We start from the raw sequence: 18695 nt of genomic DNA, 5'->3' as shown, positions 1-18695 counted from the left end.
GATTTGTCGAATCCAGGAATAGGAATGACACGGTAAAGGTTGTCCAGTTTACGGGGGGCTCCCGGTACCGTGAGGGGATTTTCCAAGTTTTTATAGAACGTTTCCCGTAGGATGTCATGCACGGGAAGCTTGAGGAACTCCTTAGGAGGTTGCTCAAAGTCTAAGGCCTCTAGAAAGGCCTGAGACTTTTTTGAGTCAGATTCTAGAGGAAGTGACAGGGCAGCAGACATTTCTCTCAGAAATTTAGAAAAAGAGGACTGCTCTGGTTTGGAGGTGGCATCGGGTGCCGATGGTTCCTCATCAGATGAGGAGGGATCCTCCTCGGTACCGAGAGGAGTGTCCTCCCATAAGTCAGGGTCCCTGACCTCTGGTGCATGTCGAGACACCGGGGTGGAGGGCGCGGTATGGTGAGTCTTGGACAAAGACTTTCCAGAGCGCACCGAAACGGTACCAGGGGAGGACGACCGGCGTCTATCTCGGTCCCGAGAAGAGTGCCGTACCGCCTGGTGCCGAGGAGGATCCAATGTGGCCTGAGAATGAACCACTGGATCGCCATGAAGTTGTTGGGCCGAAAGGATCGGCATGGAGGTGTTCACCGGTACCGAAGGGGTGGACACCGGGGGCTCGGTACGGGGCTCGGGCCGGTCTGGTACCGGAAGGAGCGGTGCCAGGATAGTGGGCAACAGTTGTTCAAGTTGTTTCTTCAACTGCTCCTGGAGTTGAGCCTTTAAGATGGCCGAGATACGGTCATCGAGGGGTGGCATCGGAACCGCTTTCTTTTTCTTCGGTTCCTTAGATGCCGCTCCACGCCCCGGCGATGAGGAGGCCGATGATGAGGCACTCACCGAGATCGGGGCGGAGCGTTTGCGGGACCGGTGCGATGCCGGTAAGGACGGTGTCGCCACCGTAGCTGGAGGGCGCTCGAGGGAAGAGGAAGGCTTCTTAGCCGGCTTACCTGGCGCCAGCGGCGCCGATGCGGGGTCGGTCGGTGTCGAGGTCGACGGTGCCGATTTTTGAGGTACCGCCGTTGAAGGTGAGGAGTCCATCGCCGACTCGGTACCGAAGAGAAGAGTTTGTTGGATTCTTCGGTTTTTAAGAGTTCTCTTTTTAAGAGTGGCACAGCGGGTGCAGGAATCCGCCCGATGCTCCGGACCCAGACACTGCAAACACCAATTGTGTGGGTCAGTTAAGGAGATCGGGCGTGCACACCGCTGGCACTTCTTAAAACCGACCTGCGGGGGCATGAAGGGAAAGATAGCCTCCGCAAAATCGAAGCCCGAGGCCTGTATGCTGGCAACAGGCCCCGCCGGGGCAAAACGAAAGAAAAAAGGGAAAAAAGCAAAGTTTTTTTTTTTTTTTTTTTGCAAATCAAAGAAAAATTAAACCCGAAGGTAAAGAAAGAAAAAATAAGGAAAAAAGCGCGAGCGGGAAGGCAAAAAAGTGGTTTCAACGGCCGTTGAAAAAACACACGCGTCTTCTTCGCTCCGCGGAAACGAAGAAACTGGGGACCACGCACTCCTCCGTCGGGCGGGAAGGCACTCGCGCGGTGCGGCCAACTAGAAACTTCTAGTTAAAAAGGTCCGTACCGAGGGCTCCGTCGGTGACGTCACCCATGTGTTAAGAATATGCTGCCTGCTTGTCCTGGGATAAAATTACTAGACTTTATGGCCCCTTTGCTGGGAATCCCTTTATGGGAAGTTATGCAAAGCTTAATTGGTCTACTTAAAAGTTTTCCTAGCCCTGGACATTTTGTAGTTTTTCTCATAACCTGCTCTGAAAAAAAAGAAAAAGTGATCTTTCATCTTGCTCTTTTTATCATTTATGCTAACCAAAACAATGTAATTCATTTTATTTAGATCGGTAGTCTGTCATTTAAATATTACACTCACCTCTGATAACTCCCATGATGAGTGGATGAGGGATTGCAGATTTGATGTGCAATGATTGTTCATATAGTGCTTTAAGTTTTTTATTATTTTTCTGTGCAGTGTACATTTGAATTTCCAAAGCATAGATTTCCAATAGCTGTGTGCCCTTCTTCAGGTCATCTTCTCCATCATCAGTCTGGAGGCAGGAAGCAAATATTTAATATTATGCAATTTAATATGAGACACTTATTTTTCCTAAAATAGTCACTAAAGCCCCTTGCATAAAAAAAGCAAAATGAAATTTAGATACCTATATTAAAAACATTTTTGGCACGAGCAGCAAGTCAGCAATGCTGAAATGCATAGTTGAGTGCATGATGCCTATCTACCTTTTAAAAAGAATAAAAACTTACACTGGCTTTTATAAAGCTGTGATACAGGTTTCTACTGCAGGTCGGTGAGGTAAATGCTCCGATGATCATAGATTTACCTCGCCGACCTGAAGTAGAAACCTTTACCACAGCCTTGTAAAAGGATCCCTCAGAAATGAATTCCACATTGTGTTTTAGTTTCTTCAATTTCTGCAGGACCCCAAAATATAGGGCATTGGTTTCCAACCCTTTTCATGTTATGGCACTCCAAACACTGGCTTTTATCCCCCTGGCATAATCATCTTCCTTTCCCTTCCCCGACACCTCTGGAATCATCTTATTCCCTTCACTTCAGAATTGCATCTGATCAGCAGGAGAAACTTGGTGCGAAGTGCTTCTTGCTGCCTCCCCTGTGAGCCATGAGGAGACAATAGGTCTTCCAGGTCTCGAGTATATAGTGTCCTGAGCTGTTCCAATTCCATAGGAAGAGAGAGTAAAGGAGGAGACAACAGCAGATAAAGCACTGCTTGCTAAAACCTCCCAGCAAGAAGGAACTACATAGGAAAATGGAAAGACAAAGTCTTATTATGAGCCCTGGCAGCTGAGGCCTGCCATCTCCTCTTTCTGCCAATGGTTTGCAAGGTCCCTGGCATAGCAGTACAACAAAAGATCCGAGGCTGCAAAATAGTTGGAAACCTCAGAACTGAGAACCAAACGTATAAAATTATTTTACAAAAGGAGCCCTGCTGTTTCAGGAATTACAAAATGTTTTGTTCTTCCATTAATATTAAACACAGCACATTGTTGCAATAATGCAAATAGGCTTATATACTCTTTAAATGCTCTAGCACTATTAACATAAGTTATAAGGAACGTGTAGACGTTTCAAATAGTGTAATCATTATGGGGCACTTCATTATGAATAACACTAATTTGTTTACTTTTCTTTCTGAAAATAAGACCGCCCAAAGATAACGCAATAACATTAAGGAATTAAAAGCTGCACACAAAAATCTATTCAACAGACCTTTGTCATTGCCCACAGTCAAATTTACATAAAAATGATAAAGAAAATAATAACTCCCAACAGCTGAATAATCATAGTATGAGACTTACTATAAGAAATTTCACCAGATTGCTAACTGAAATAGTGACTGTATAGTTCAGAGGTGTTTGGGACAGAGGCCAACTGAAACTGCCACCAAAACTGTCAGAAAGCTTTCAGATGGAATTCAAAATTACAGCGGACACAAATCACCTGATTTTGGCCAAATCACTGCTAAACTCACAGGATCCAAGCTAGAATATAATAATTTAAATAACAACAACAACAAAAAAAATCATATTTTATCTCCATGGAATATAGCTAATAATGAAAATTGAAACTAAAAGCTGTAATGTTTTTACAATGGCTGACTGTGTCAGAGCTGCAGCTGACATATCTACAGAAAGGCAAATTCTTAAGAAACTTTTCATCCTAACTGTATATCAAAAGCATCTATTTGTAGCACTCTAGTGAACTATCTGGAATCCAACAGGTTAAAAGATTCAATACAACGTGGTCTCATCAAGGGGAAGAGTACAGAAAGGCAAGAGAGATGTCCTTCCAACCGAAAACAAGCCTTTATTGTTTCATAAACATGGTCCAAACAAGGATCCTAGTTTCGGTGTATCTAAACGCCTTCCTCAGGGGACACTGGCTCGAATGGCAGCGGTGGCAAAAGCGTTATTTTTGGCTGCCTGTCTGCTTTGCCAAGTGCTTTTGCTGCCACTGCCCTTTGAGCCAGTGGCCCCTGAGGAAGGCGTTTAGATACGCTGAAATTAGGATCTTTGGACTGTTTTTATGAAAGAATAAAGGTTTGTTTTCGTTTGGAAGGACTTCTCCCTCGCCTTTTCTTCTGTACTGTTGGTCATTACAAGGCGAGGCTTTCTCTGTCCATCTGTCTGCTCACCAAGCAGAAATCATGCTAAACTAATCTGATTGATTTCTTTGACTTTTTTTGACTGGGTGACCAGAGAATTGGATAGAGGATGTGGGCTAAATGTACTCTACCTGGATTTTAGCAAAGCCCTTGATATGGCCCCTCATAGGAAGCTATCAATAAACTTATCAGGCTGAAGTTAGGAACCAAAATGGTGTCCTGGATTAGAAATTGGTTGACTGACAGATGACAGAGCGTGGTGGTAGATGGAATTTGCTTGGAGGAAAGGTGAGTAGTGGTGTGCCTCAGGGATCAGTACTTGGGCCCGTTCTGTTCAATATATTTGTGAGTGATATTTCTGAAGGATTAGAAGGAAAACTGTGTTTTTTTGCAGATAACACAAGAATTTGCAATAGAGTGGACAGGCCAGAGGGGATAGAAAACATGAAAAGAGATCTGTGAATGTTAGAAGAATGGACTAATGTTTGACAGTTAAAATTTAATTTGAATAAGTGCAACCATAACATCGGTGAGACGAATCAGCAAACTCTAGTCACTAGTAACTTACTATTCTTACGCACAGATTTTTGCCGTAAGTGCGACCAGCTGTGCATCCACCTGGGATTCCTTCCTAAGGTAGTTTCAAATTTCCACCTCAATCAAAGCACAGTTCTGTATGCCTCACAGGCGGATCACCGCCTCCATACTTTGGGCTGCAAGTGAGCATCCATTTTTACTTCAGCCCTATTGCATACTATTCAGCTTTTCATCACCTACAACCTGGCCAACCCAGGTCATCCAGTTTATAAACAAACCATCTCTATATGGATTTAACGTTGCACTGTCATCTTATACACCAAAGCAAGTCAACCACATTTTGTTTGGACTGGGGCACACACAAGATGTATGTTTTTGGATAGCCTATCCTACTGCACCTCTTTGCCCCTTGATCTCTCTCACCACCACTCTAATGCAGACAACACCAACTAGTTTGTCTGCATTTTCCCTGCTTGTCAATGGAGAAAGCAAAGTTTCTTACCTGTAACGGAGGTTCTCCATAGACAGCAGGGAAATGCAGCCACACTTACCCTCCCACCATCCCCACTATGATATCTTTTTCAGCTAGAGACAAAACTGAGCTGGAGAGGGGAGGGACCACTGAAGGAAGAAATCCATGCACATGCTCAGTAAGCCCAAAGGCTTACTATTTGCTAGAGAAAAGCACCTAAGTCTAAGGACTTCACCAACAAGTGTGGCTGCATTCCTCTGCTGTCTATGGAGAACTCCCATTACAGGTAAGCAACTTCGCTATATGGTCTGTGTCCAGTATATGGCAAAACAGATCAGAAAAGGCTGGAGTTAACTTTAAGTTGACGGCGACTCCAGCAAAGGGGCAGCGCAGCCGATGCCAGATGGACTTCTACAGTTTGTGTCTGCTTGTGGCAAGATGGATCAGGAGCAAGTATGTGTATCTTATATCACATTGCTATCATCTGAGCACAAGCCTTGCTTATCTCGGCAGGAGGGGAAAACATCTTATAGGGGAACTTGGCAAGTAAAATGAATAATTACTAGATTGTTGGTTCTACATTGCCTTGATAACGAATGTGACTGTTGGGCAGAAAGGATGGACCATGCAGATCTTTATCTGCCATCATTTACTATGTTATAACAAAGTATTGTGCAAGATCACTGTAACATAGTAAATGATGGCAGATAAAGTCCTGAACAGTCCATTCAGTCTGCCCAGCTGTCTTTGGCATTTCTGGGACAAAGAAGTCTGCCCAGCACTGTTCTTACATTCCAACTACTGGAGCTGCTTCTGAAGCCCGCTCCAGTCTATCCAAATCTCTCATTTGTGGGACACACACCATAAAAGTCTGCCCAGCTCTGTCCTTATGTTCTGTTGCTGTTGAAAAACTCTCCAGTCTACAAGCCTTAGATTTTCATAGTTAAAAAAATTAACTATGAAAATTAACTAAATTTTCATAGTTAAAAAATTAACAATGATTGAACATTCCTGGACAATCTAGGCATAACCACCTACGGTTATGCAGATGACATTACCATTCTCATACCTTTTGACCAGCCAAAGACTGCCATGACAAACACACTACACCGAACACTAGAAACAGTAGCGACCTGGATGAAAGATCACAAACTGAACCTCAGCCCAGACAAAACTAAATTCATCCTCCTCGAAAATGACAAAGTCCCAACCATAACCAATATAGAAATCAACTCAATCAACTATCCCATCCAAACCACCATAAAACTACTAGGAATGACTATAGACAGATGCTGCACCATGCAACCACAAATAAATAAAACAATACAGAAATCCTTCGCAGTTATGAGAAACCTAAGACAAGTCTGGAAATTCTTTGAAAGAACACAATTCCAGCTTATAGTACAATCCCTAATCCTAAGTCTACTAGATTACTGCAATATCGTCTACCTCCCCTGCCCTGCTACTATGACAAAACAACTACAAACAATCCAAAATACAGCCCTGAGGAAACACGACGATATTACAGAAGCATACATCAACTCACACTGGCTACCAATTCTACTGTATGTTATTTAAAACCCTAAATGTGGACAGCTCAACCTACCTGAACAACTGCCTCATCCAAACCATCTCAATCAGACATAGAAAAACATCCCCCCCCCCCCGATCAAAGAAGTAAAATGGAAAAAACTATACGATGGCCTCCTAGCCTCTCAAGCAGCAAAACTAGATAACCATATCTCCAATCTACTGATATCTACCCCAGACTACAAGATGTACAGAAAAGAAATAAAAACTATACTCTTCAAGAAATTCCTGAAACAGTCCTTCTTCCCGCCACACTGAAACTACTGGACTTCTCTTTACCTCTCTAGAAATGACAAATGATCTTCCATTGGAAGCCACCGTTTATAATTATTTTGTAATCCGCCTTGAACCGCAAGATAATGGCGGAATAGAAATCTCTAATGTAATGTTATGTAATAGTTAAGAGTCACCACCTAAGTGCCACTCGACATATCCACACACATGCAGTCATTTAAGGTTTGTTTTTTTTTCTAATATCACCCATTTTTCTAATTAGATATCTTATGTGTTTTTCCCAAGCACAAATTTTCGACTTCCACCCAAAACAAGCAAGGAGTTGAGAATGACTTAGGTAATTTACTCAAGGATTCTCTATTTTTTTTCCATAACCATTCATTTTTATAATTTTAGGGAGCTATTTAATATAGTTTTCACAAATGCATGAAAGCTTTTCCTACAAAAAGTAGTTTTAGAGAAATTGTAACTCTACCTGACAAGACTGATGTAGCTGGCGTAAAATCTTCTGAAGTTTTCCATATTCTTCTCTTTCTAAATACAATTTGCCAAGCTGTAACAAAGTCATTAAAATCCTTATGAAACTACAATGTAAAACTAGAACTCTAGTCAGAAGGAGCAATACCCACACAAGCAAATGAATGAACGATAGTTTTTACCTTTGTGTTTGTCTTAAACCACAACCTGTCATTCTTTGCATCTTTCAAGGCTTCAAGTGTGGTTTCATAGAATTCCTGCAGCAAGTCCATCTGACATAAAAAATCAGGATTCTATCATTACAAAGAGCAGATTTGCTCCTATTAATGACGTCAAATTGGTGGAACTTCAACATAAATAAAATACTTGCCAGTTCATGAAAGACCACTTGCGAAACAGTGATTGAAATTTCAAACTTAGAGTCTAGAATTACGTTTTCTTCTGTTCTAGCTTCTACTACTGCTCCCTAATAAAAATGGGCTAACAGGTAATTAAAGCATTGATGCAAAATAATAAATTCAACATAAGCAATAAAAATATAAAAACAAGCTTTGTTTTACATTTCGAATGTCATAACAATAATGCACTAATCTGTTGTTAACATACCACAATGTATAATCTAACATCTGTTTACTAACAAAGGGGTACGAAATACTAAGCAGCCTATTTTATACCTATGAGCTTCTTAGAATTTTGTGCATGCTGTTAGCATTTGTTAAATCTGTTAGCAAACCTATGTAAAAGGACCCCAAAATATGTTTATTCCCTACATATATTGCATTGAAATAATTTGAAATAATATTTGAAATAATTACTTGGCTAGAAGCACTTTCCCTTCAAAAGCTCACTCAAGAGGATACTCCAGATTTGCTAAATGTTATTAATGCACTTTACTACATAGGTATCTTAGTGTGTAACAACCATTGCAGACAACACATATACCTCTTAACAAAGGATAACTATTAATGACCTGGATCATATGCAAAATGATCCAATCAGTGAATGTGATTTATGCCTCGATATGCAGAGAGAACTTTCAGCAAGCATGTATATAAAGGGCGTGCAAAATGTTTGACCCCTCTCTCACCCAATGTTTCAAGTCATTTCTAACCCTTGCCACCCTGGTGAATAAATGGGCCTGCTTTGTACTGACCGTGTCATCCCTATTAGGGCTTTAAAGGGGCTGCAAGTGTTGATACAAAGTACATAGGGCTGAGGAGGCCCCATCTAGTGCTATGGAAAGGCTATGAAAGGCAAAAGAGATCCCCGCTATTGCTTGCCTTGCTCGCTTCAAATCTGAAAATGTTGCTCTCTCTGCTTAATGCCCTTTACTAAATACTGTTTTAAAAGGCCTGCAAAGCACACTTATTCATTTTTAATGCACTTTATAAAAAGGCTCCTAAAGGATAGATATAAGATTCAAAGTTAGGGGGGTCTGCATTCAAAGCTAAGTGTTCCGAGACAAACTGCAGTCCCATAAAATAAACAGTTTTAATAAACGCCACAACATTTACAAAATAAAAAGTATACTTTTTTCTAGGATCTATTTGGAAATCAAATCTACGGAAAATAGAAGCACCTTCTATTGTATATAACATGCTCTCTCTTCTTCCTCCAGCCCTCCATCAAGCTACAGAAGCAGAGCACTAGTTCTAGCCTTCTCTTAAATGTATGACTCAGCAACAGGCTAAAGGCACATGAATCAACTGTTTTGAAGAACAGATGTGAATGAGAGGATAGAGAGAAATCCGAAAATGAAAAAAAAAGAGGGAATGAGGATAGAACACTTCTGAACTATCAACCAACCCCTTTTGTCAGCCCTACGGTACACTCAATGAGACTGCATTATATGAAAAAGTACAAATAGTCAAGACACTTAGTTGGAATTCTGGATTTCTAATTTGCTAAATGACATCCTCTCGTAAATACAACCCCTTAAAATAGTACATGCTACTTTATGATTTTCTTTTAATTGTGAAATATAACCTGTTTGGAAGTAGAGATATAGTCAAGAATAGAGTTGATAGATTTTTCCGAGTAGTTTCTTGTGACTGCGCTTCGAATATATGTCAACAACTGTTTGTATCTGTTCATCATTTCAGGATAGTTCCCCTGGAAGAAAACCAATTTTGATATCAATACTAAATGGAAACTTGAAATGTCAATAAGTTCGATATAAAACTAATCTCTAAACAAGAAACCAAATATAATTTCTATGAATAAATATACTCTGGTTTATCATAAAACCAAAGGTGGCAACATGTCAGAAATTTCACAAACTTAAAACCCAATTATACTAAAATGAAAAGGGAGAGGGTATATGCCTATAGACAATATTTTCAAAGTCACCTTTATTTATTTCACAAGATTTGATATACTGCTCTTCACTTTTATTCCAAGTTTCATTAAAAATTGTTTTCCCGCTTATCAGATTTCTAAGCAGTTTTACAATAAAATTTTAAAAATGGGGGAAATATAAACATTTGTCATTAAACAAGACAATATATATGTTTACATGGACATTAGGGACTAACAATAATTACAGGAGGTAAGAAGGGAGAAACACAATTTTGAATAGGATAGGAAGACGTAGAAGGGTAATACAAGTGGGAAGGAGAATTAACGTCCGAGGTAGCAAATTGTCAGATGCTATAAGTCAAATGCATCTTTGAATAGAGAGGCTTACAATATAGTAAGAAACCGGGTAACAAAAAAATTAGCAACAAAGACAGCATTGTATGACAATACAATAAACAGATAAGGGAGAACAAGAGTGAAACAATTCAAATCTTTATACAGTCTAGAACAGGGATGGGCAACTCCGGTCCTCGAGGCCAGAATCCAATCGGGTTTTCAGGATTTCCCCAATGAATATGCATTGAAAGCAGTGCATGCAAATAGATCTCATGCATATTTCATTGGGGAAATCCTGAAAACCCGATCTGATTCCAGCCCTCGAGGACCGGAGTTGCCCACGTCTGGTCTAGAAATGAGGATACCCATTACGAGGGTGTGGGAAAAGTCTACAGCCCTGTAGCCATCACCCAAGTAATAAACTGATAAATTTAAGGTGATCAAGATTCTTCATAAGTTCTCTGGAATAACCAAGTTTTTAACGCCTATTTTAAATTTTTTATAAGAACATTTTTGTCTGATTTCAGTTGGAAGTACATTCCATAACAGAGATACAAGACATCTGAATTCAGTATCCTCAACCAGTGTGGCTGATGCCAGGCAGATTTCTAGGGCCTGTGTCTCGTGTGCAGCAAAATGAATCAGGAACAAAAATGCACATTTTTACCACATTCATATAGTCAGAGTACAGGTCTTGCCTATCTCAAAGGAGAGGGAGAGGGGAAAAACATCTTACAGTGGAACTTAGCAAGTAAAATGAATAATTATTGGATTTCTGGTTTTAACATTGCCTCAAAAATGAATGGGACTGTTGGGCAGACTAGATGGACCACAAAGGTCTCCATCTGCCATCATCTACTATGTTATTATGATCTCCTAGCATCCTCTATCTGCAGTGCTAATACTGTATGTACCTTACTGCCCTGACTATAACAGCTCCACGAGAGTCGAGAAGCAGCTGAAGTGGAATTAGGTCCACAGCTTTGGTGAATGATCAGGATTTAATCAGTCTATGTCCTCAATTGTCTTTGCATGAGGCTGCAAAACTGGGCAGTGAATATACCCTCTTTAAAGGGAAATTGTGATTGGAGAACATCAAGAAGCCCTCAGTATACAGAACCCAGTCATCCACTTAAATGCAGTTGATTCTGCGACTCCAGGAGTTACAGGCTGGGAAGCGGGCTTCCTTACAGTTAAACAGCTTTTGGTAAGCCACACTTTGCAGCCAACTCTGTGGGTGCTTGAACACCCCTAATATTGAACAAACTCCTTGACTGTGTTCAAGGAGAGCTAATTTCTGTTGGGTTTAGCACCCCAAATAATCTTGAAAAATTGGCTCCTATGCTTTCAGGAAGACTGAAATGCCCCCAGTCACCCAAAAGGTGGTCAGTGGGGGTTCCCCCTCCATAATTCCAACGGGTGGATATCTGCAGCTATTTTTAGCTATTTCACTATGGAATTATGAGACCTTGATAACATTTGCTGTACTCTGATGCCTTTATGTCACCCCCCTATGCCTCAAGCACAGGTGGCTGACAGCAAAGACTACCCAAGAGAGAGAGTGCTATCTCAAAGCAACGGTCCTTGTTCCTCCAAAGATACAGAGCTGTGATCGACATTCCATATATTTTACAGTCTACTTTACTTGCTTCTCATTCTACCCTTATAGTCACTCTTCTAGTGACAATTGAAAAAGTCTTCAACCTTTTAACATGTTTATTTACACATCTTCCCTTCTCATCCTTGGCAGAAGTTTAGGAGTCATCTTCTTAGTTCTTAGCTACACTCATGTCACCCCTCTCTTTAAATCACTTCACTGGCTCCCTATCCGTCTTTGCATACAGTTCAAGCTCCTATTGCTGACCTACAAGTGTGTTCATTCTGCTGCCCCTCAATATCTCTCCTTATGCACCTCCCAGAGATAAGCCACTCTTAGCCTTACCCTTCTCCTCCACTGCCAATTCCAGACTTTGTTCCTTTCATCTAGTTGCCCCCTATGTCTGGAATAAACTACCTGTGTTTGTCCGCCACATCCCTTCCCTTGTTTAAAAGCAGATTGAAAACCCACCTTTTTGATATAGCTTTCAATCCATAGCCCCCATTTCCCACTGCCCACCAACCTAGCCAGCGATTAACCGTTCCCCTTAACTATATCCATGACATCCTATTTGTTTGTTTTGTTTGTTTAGATTGTAAGCTCATTTAAGCAGGGACTGTCTTCTTTGTGACTGTACGGCATTGTGTATGTCCAGTACCACTAAAGAAATAATTAGGAGCAGTGTTCCCTCTAAGCTGCGCTGGCGTGCGCTGGCGCACAAAATATTACATCCAGCGCACAAGTTTCACGTCACAGCGCACGGAGGGCAGGGCGGCGAGAGGAGAATCGGGCGAGTTGGCTCATAACTTGCTGGCGCCCGATATTTTTAGCACACAGCGAAAAAAATTTTGCTCACAACACCCGCCCGCTTAGAGGGAGCACTGATTAGGAGTAGTATTTAGGCAGTCATTTACTCCATTTTATATGTTGACAAAAGATATTGGTAAATGCCTTATTTGCACCACTCTTTTACTACAGTGATTTTTTTTTTTTTTAAGTATTTATATACCACTTATAACCTAAGTGGTTTACATTCAGGCACTCAAGTATTTCTCACAATCTGACTAATGTTCCCGGGGCAATGGTGTGATAAGTGACTTGCCCAGTACTGGGCTTCTACGTGCAACCTAAGGGTGCTGAGGCTGCAGCTCTGACAACTAGGTCACTCCTCCGCTGGAAAGTTGTGGTCTTTTGTCTCCACCTGCTGGCAGGCAGGCATAAACCTGCACATCTGGCCTGGTCTAGCAAGGCTTACGGAAGAAACATTAATAGATTAAGTTAAATGTCTCCATATTATTCCTATAAAAATCTGTCTTAAGATATATTAATAGATTGTATTTAAGACAAAAGAAAAAAAATTACCATACCAATTTGAAGTTTATTTTAATCATCTGCTTTAGTGCTTTGAATCCCCATTCTCCTTTTTCACCCTCAAGTTCTAAGACCTGAAATAAAGAAAATATATAAGAAATATACTTTCCAAACTTAGGGGTCCTTTTACTAAGGCACGCTAAATGCTATAGACTATAATGGACGCGTTAGCGTTTAGCACGCGCAGAAATGGCTAGCTTGCCTTAGTAAAAGGACCCCTTAGTAAATGTGTACTATTATTCTGTGTTGAAGCAAAACATACTTTGGGTTTCTTTTACAAAGGTGCGTTAGGGCCTTAACGTGCGGAATAGCGCGCGCTAAAATGCGCGTGCTAGCCACTACCGCCTCCTCTTGAGCAGGCAGTAGTTTTTCAGGTAGCGCACGCTAAAAACGCTAGCGCACCTTTGTAAAAGGAGCCCTAAGTGATTTTCCTATAAACAGCATAGGGCAAAAACATGTCGGCACTCTTTCATGACCAAGTTTCCTCACTTAATCAGATTTTTTTTATTCAATAGTGTTCAATTGTGAACCCGAGGACTTCACTGCATTTCATTAAATTCGCTTTGTCCCCAGCCGTATCCATGTCTGGGTTTTTTTAATCTATGTGAAGGCAGATTTTAGAAAGAACATACAACTCTTTAAGCCCAACACACTCGGCTGAGTATATTCAAGCTTACACTAGCATTCCAGTTACTTTTCCTAAAAAAAAAAAAATCACAAGGCTTGTGTTACATTTTTAAATACACTTCTCCCTCCGGATTCGCGGGGGATAGGGGCAGAGCCGGACCGCAAATGGTGAAATACCGCGAATATCTTCTGATCCGGCTCTGACCCATCCCCGCCTCCCTCCCGGCATCCCGGCCTTACCTGGTGGTCTAGCAGGCTTTCGGGGCAGGAGCGATCTTCCTACGCTCATGCCCCGTGCAGATCGCCAATAGGAAATGGCTGCCGTGAGTTCCCGTAGTCTCTCTTCCTACGCTCCTGCCCCAAAATCCTGCTAGACCACAAGGTGAGCCCGGGATGCCGGAGGAAGGCTAAACTATGGGGTTTTTTACCCCCTCCCCCAAAAAATCGCAAATATGTGAAATCGTGATTGCCGAAACTACGAATGGGGAGGGGGAAGTGTAGATCCTCCAGAAACGTAATTTATCCATATGTAGGCTTTCTATGCATCACAAAAACTACCAATCCTTATGAAACTTTTATTACCAAATGCTAAAAATAAGCTACACATGCCAATAGCTCCCTGAAATAAGAATTTTGCTCTGAATCAAGTTTCAAGTTTATTAGGATTTGATATACCGCTTATCAAGGTTATCTAAGCGGTTTTTACAATCAGGTACTCAAGCATTTTCCCTATCTGTCCTGGTGGGCTCACAATCTATCTAACGTACCTGGGGCTATAGAGGACTGAGTGACTTGCCCAGAGTCACAAGGAGCAGCGCGGGGTTTGAACCCACAACCCCAGGGTGCTGAGGCTGTAGATCCAACCACTGCGCCACACACACTTTGTGTTAAAGGGGCCACATGTATTTAATTAGTACATTCTATGATAGTATCAACTAATGAGGTAAATGTGTGTGTGGCGGGGGTGGGGGGTTTGACTACTTTGATTCCAACACAAGAGCAACATTTATTATGCAGCCATGCTCAGATGCCAAGGATTTTTTTTTTTTTTTAACGCTGATAGATTGTGTTCCTGTTTCTGCAATTTTATTGCTGTCTATTCAAGATATCAAAGGTGGTGCTTGACGTACTTGCTTGTATAAGTTTGTGTATGGTTACACCGAAATTGATTGAGTCCTGAAACAGATGCTCTGTGTCACAACGCAGTCCTGCATCAAGTCTTTTTAGTGGATACATAATAGACTTTGCCCTTGTGTTGGAATCAGAGTGGTCTCCTCCCCATCATTGTTTGCTTTGTTTTCTCTTTGGGGGCTTTTCTTTCTTTTTTTTTGTTTTTGCTCTTTTCCATTGAAGTACACCTCCCTCCGTATAGGGGATTAACAGACCCTTAAATACAGAAAAAACACGAATAACTTTTTCATATGTTATTTGATGTTTTCTATTAAAAGCCATTGTGAATACGGTGAAACCGCAAATAACATGGTGGGAGACCTTGCCTGTTCCTGAAGGGGAGGCAAAACACGGTGAAGAAAGTGATGGGAATCAGCGATTTTCTCTGTAATTGCTTGGAATCAGCGATTTCTCAATGTAAGCTGATGTAATTTTGGGGGGGGGGAGGAGCCAGCAAGTTAAAAACCGTGAATAATCGAAACCGCGATTGCTGAAACCGTGAATACAGAGGGAGAAGTGTAATATCAACTAATTTCATGAAGGTAAACATAATAATTCACACATAAGGGATGCAGCATTAAAGAAATTTAACTTTAAAAACTACAAAAGTAAATTGTGAACCTTCTGGAAGCTGCTGAGTGCTGCTTTCGGGTCATCTTCCTTCAAAGCTTTTGAATTGTAGTACTGATTTTCCAGATCTACATTTGGTTCAGAGTTACTGTCTTCTGAGTATTCCTGCATATTAAGAGGAGAAAAATCAGGACCGTGTGCGGATGGTAAAAGCAGAACAGCAATCTTTAACATACTCATTCCTCTTTGAACACTTACATCTGTCCTCCTGTCAACGCTTTGTAGAAAGCATGCAAATCATGTCAAATCTTAACTCGCACAAATACACAACTGCACATCCAAGAATTAAAACTGTAGATGTGCACAGCTGAATCCGACACAAAATTCTGTTTCTTTAGACAGAAGTAGCCGGCATCTGTCCACAAATTTGTGTCCTATCTGTGCTAAGTACAACAAGCAGCTGTACTGATCTGTTCTCTTGTTTTCCAATATTAGATTACTATGTAGGCCAACAGAATCCTGAAGATGTCCCTACATATTAGTGACCTTTGTTTTCAGTTTATATGGTACCTTATTTTTCACACAAATGTATCAGTGTTTGTTATCATAAGAAAAAAAATCAAATGGGGGAAAGCATGTAGAGCACAGTTCATGAAATTGCCTTCAACCCCATTACACATACACATATACAGTAAAACCTTGGTTTGCGAGCATAATTCGTTCCAGAAGCATGCGTGCAACCAAAGCACTTGTAAATCAAAGCGAAATTTCCCCATAAGAAATAATGGAAGCTCAGACGATCCGTTCCACAATCCACAAACTTTAATACAAAATACTATACGTACTTGTATTGCAAGACCTCGCTCATTTAGAACAGTCACTACACTTCTGCAGCATCAGCGAGAGAGAAAACCACTGGCTCAGTTGTGATGATGCGACGCGTGTATACTGTATGTACTCATATTGCAAGACTTTGTTTGTTTACACTCTTGTAGTGTCAGAGAGAGAAGAACCATTGGCTCAGTTGTGATGTGTATACTGTATGTACTCGTATTGCAAGACATTGCTTGTATATCAAGTTAAAATTTAATAAAATGTTTTGCTTGGCTTGCAAAATGCTTGCAAACCAAGTTACTTGCAATCCAAGATTTTACTGTATATTTATGTGTTGCCTGAGGGTTAGAGGGGGTGGGGGTGTGCTACATGCAAGTCTGTGATTGTACATGTATGTGTGTGGGGCAATCTGGGGTATTTTTGTGGGTGTGGCAACAATGGTTTGGCAGATGAAACGTAGGCGGGTGGAAGCAGTTGTTGGGGGCTAGTTATTGAAGTTGAGGGCAGCTGCCAAGTGTAGAGATTTGGGGGGTACAGTTTGGAGGGTGGTGGGGCAGTAGCAAGGTGTTCAATTTGGGATTGGTGGCAGTTGTGAGGAATTAATTTTTAGGGATGAGGCAGTTTGAAATAATTTCCTGTTTATGTTTCACTATAGATTTCCATGCTGCAGATAAGTACAGCGCTTTTACTCCGCCTTTTGAATCAGCAAACTTGTGACCTTTGAACTTGTTGTCAATCGTGGCATAGGCAAAATCTTTGGTTGCTTCACCACCCTTTCAATTAATTACTCCAAGCACTTTAAGGTTTGTGCACTTTATAAAAATTCACACATTTCTCTCTAGGGATAAGGTCCTAGAATGTTCCACAAGTGACACCCTTTTGGGTTTACTATTGTGGCAGCAGTGCTTTAGGGAGGTTTCCCAGGCAAGCTGTGAAAACCGAGGAGCATCCCGCACACACAATTAATTATCAAGTCTAACTGGGCTTTTTGATCAGTTGGTATATTTTATCCGCTGCTGTCCCGACTTGTATGGGATTAGTAGAGTCATTATACTCTTCTCAGGGTTTTTTTTTATTGTGACCATGTGTTAGTTTGACAGTATGTTTTAGATAAGCTGCAAATGGTGTACTTGATCCTGGGGCAGACCATGGAAGAGAGAGTTATTGTAGTCCAGATGAAAAGTTACAAAAGAGTCAACAAGAAGAAAGTGAGGATTTGTGAAACAGGAATTGAGCTATATGAAGTTGTCTTAGCATGAAGAAGGACTTCTAAACTATGGATGACATATGACCTTTAAATGTTAACCAATTATTGATAATGCCATGAATCTTGATGTCATCCCTAAAAGGGATCTATTTACCAGAAACAGAAGAACCAGGTGTTAAAGCGGAAGAACCAACTAAGGAGAACACAGAAATAATTTTTGTGGGATTCAACTTTAGTTGAAGTAATGAAAACAAATCATATTTGTGAGAAAGATCTGAAATCAAAAGGGGGGTCCTCTGGTTTCCAAGAGAAAAAAGTTGCACGATATCAGCATATATAAAGAATGTTAAGTGTTTGAAGCAAAGAGGTAAAAAGGTGAAGAAATTAAGACATATCATTATTATTTAAATCATATAAAAAACACAACTTCCATTGAACACCACAAGCTATATTATTCCTGGAAAAAACAATAACAGCTCAAAGATGGCATTATCCCTCTCCTTTACAAAGCCACACTATTGTTTTTAGTGCTGGCCGCTGCGGTAACAGCTCGGACGCTCTTAGAATTCCTAGGAGCGTCCGAGCTGTTACTGCCACAGCCGGCGCTAAAAACGCTAGGGCAGCTTTGTAAAGGAGGGGGTATGTTTCCTGTCCAGGAGCACTGGGCTGCTAATATGTGACCTGATGCTTCTGAGCACGGCATGGGGTAAAAGCAATGGCTCATCCTGCCCTCTAGAACTATCCTCAAAAAGACATTAAATCTCCCTCTCTCCTTCCCCCAACAAGACCTACTATAAGGAATACCTGATGATATAAGGTAAGGCAGGCAGAAGCAATCCCCAGTCACTCCAACAATTGCTAATGGAGCAGCTACAATTCCTAACAATGGTCTCTCAGTATTACCACTAGGAATTAGGTTGCCTTATAAGAGCAAAAGAACCTTTATATGGCAACCTAACCCCTGCTGTTAGAGGTCCCAGCCACCATTTTAAAACTTGACACCAGCATGGGCAGAAGTAATTGGGGATACGGTCTTTGTCAGAAGGGCTTATCTGGCAGCATTATAATGTGTGTTCGGAGGTATCGCATGGTACCGGAGAAGAAGAAAGGGAAGCCACTGCTTTATTCCTGACCAGTCCCTTTAAGATAAGCTCCCCAGGTGCAGAAAAAAATGCAACTTGCATTAGTCCTGTGGGAGTTACTGCAGGCTAATG

At 41.2% G+C, this 18695-nt stretch overlaps 1 protein-coding gene across 6 annotated transcripts in view; it reads right to left on the bottom strand.

The window, feature by feature from the left end:
* Positions 1-18695, bottom strand: part of COPS2 (COP9 signalosome subunit 2) — a 63977-nt gene that overhangs the window by 34406 nt on the left and 10876 nt on the right. For 3 of the 6 annotated variants that reach the window (XR_004536915.1, XM_033919802.1, XM_033919798.1), the window contains exons 2-7: positions 15492-15605; positions 13070-13147; positions 9458-9583; positions 7654-7764; positions 7470-7547; positions 1890-2064 (exon numbers count right to left, since the gene is read on the bottom strand). Coding sequence is in view for 5 of the 6 variants with exons in the window: in XM_033919802.1 (XP_033775693.1) it covers positions 1890-2064; positions 7470-7547; positions 7654-7764; positions 9458-9583; positions 13070-13147; positions 15492-15605 (682 nt within the window). In the remaining variant the exon portion in view is untranslated. The remainder of the gene's footprint in view (positions 1-1889; positions 2065-7469; positions 7548-7653; positions 7765-9457; positions 9584-13069; positions 13148-15491; positions 15606-18695) is intronic. The other 3 variants (XM_033919799.1, XM_033919800.1, XM_033919801.1) reach the window with 3 other exon arrangements.

Source organism: Geotrypetes seraphini, chromosome 14, assembly GCF_902459505.1.
Source record: "Geotrypetes seraphini chromosome 14, aGeoSer1.1, whole genome shotgun sequence".
Taxonomy (NCBI): domain Eukaryota; kingdom Metazoa; phylum Chordata; class Amphibia; order Gymnophiona; family Dermophiidae; genus Geotrypetes; species Geotrypetes seraphini.
The sequence above is the reverse complement of the archived record's forward strand: the minus strand, read 5'-3'. Positions and strand labels throughout refer to the sequence as shown.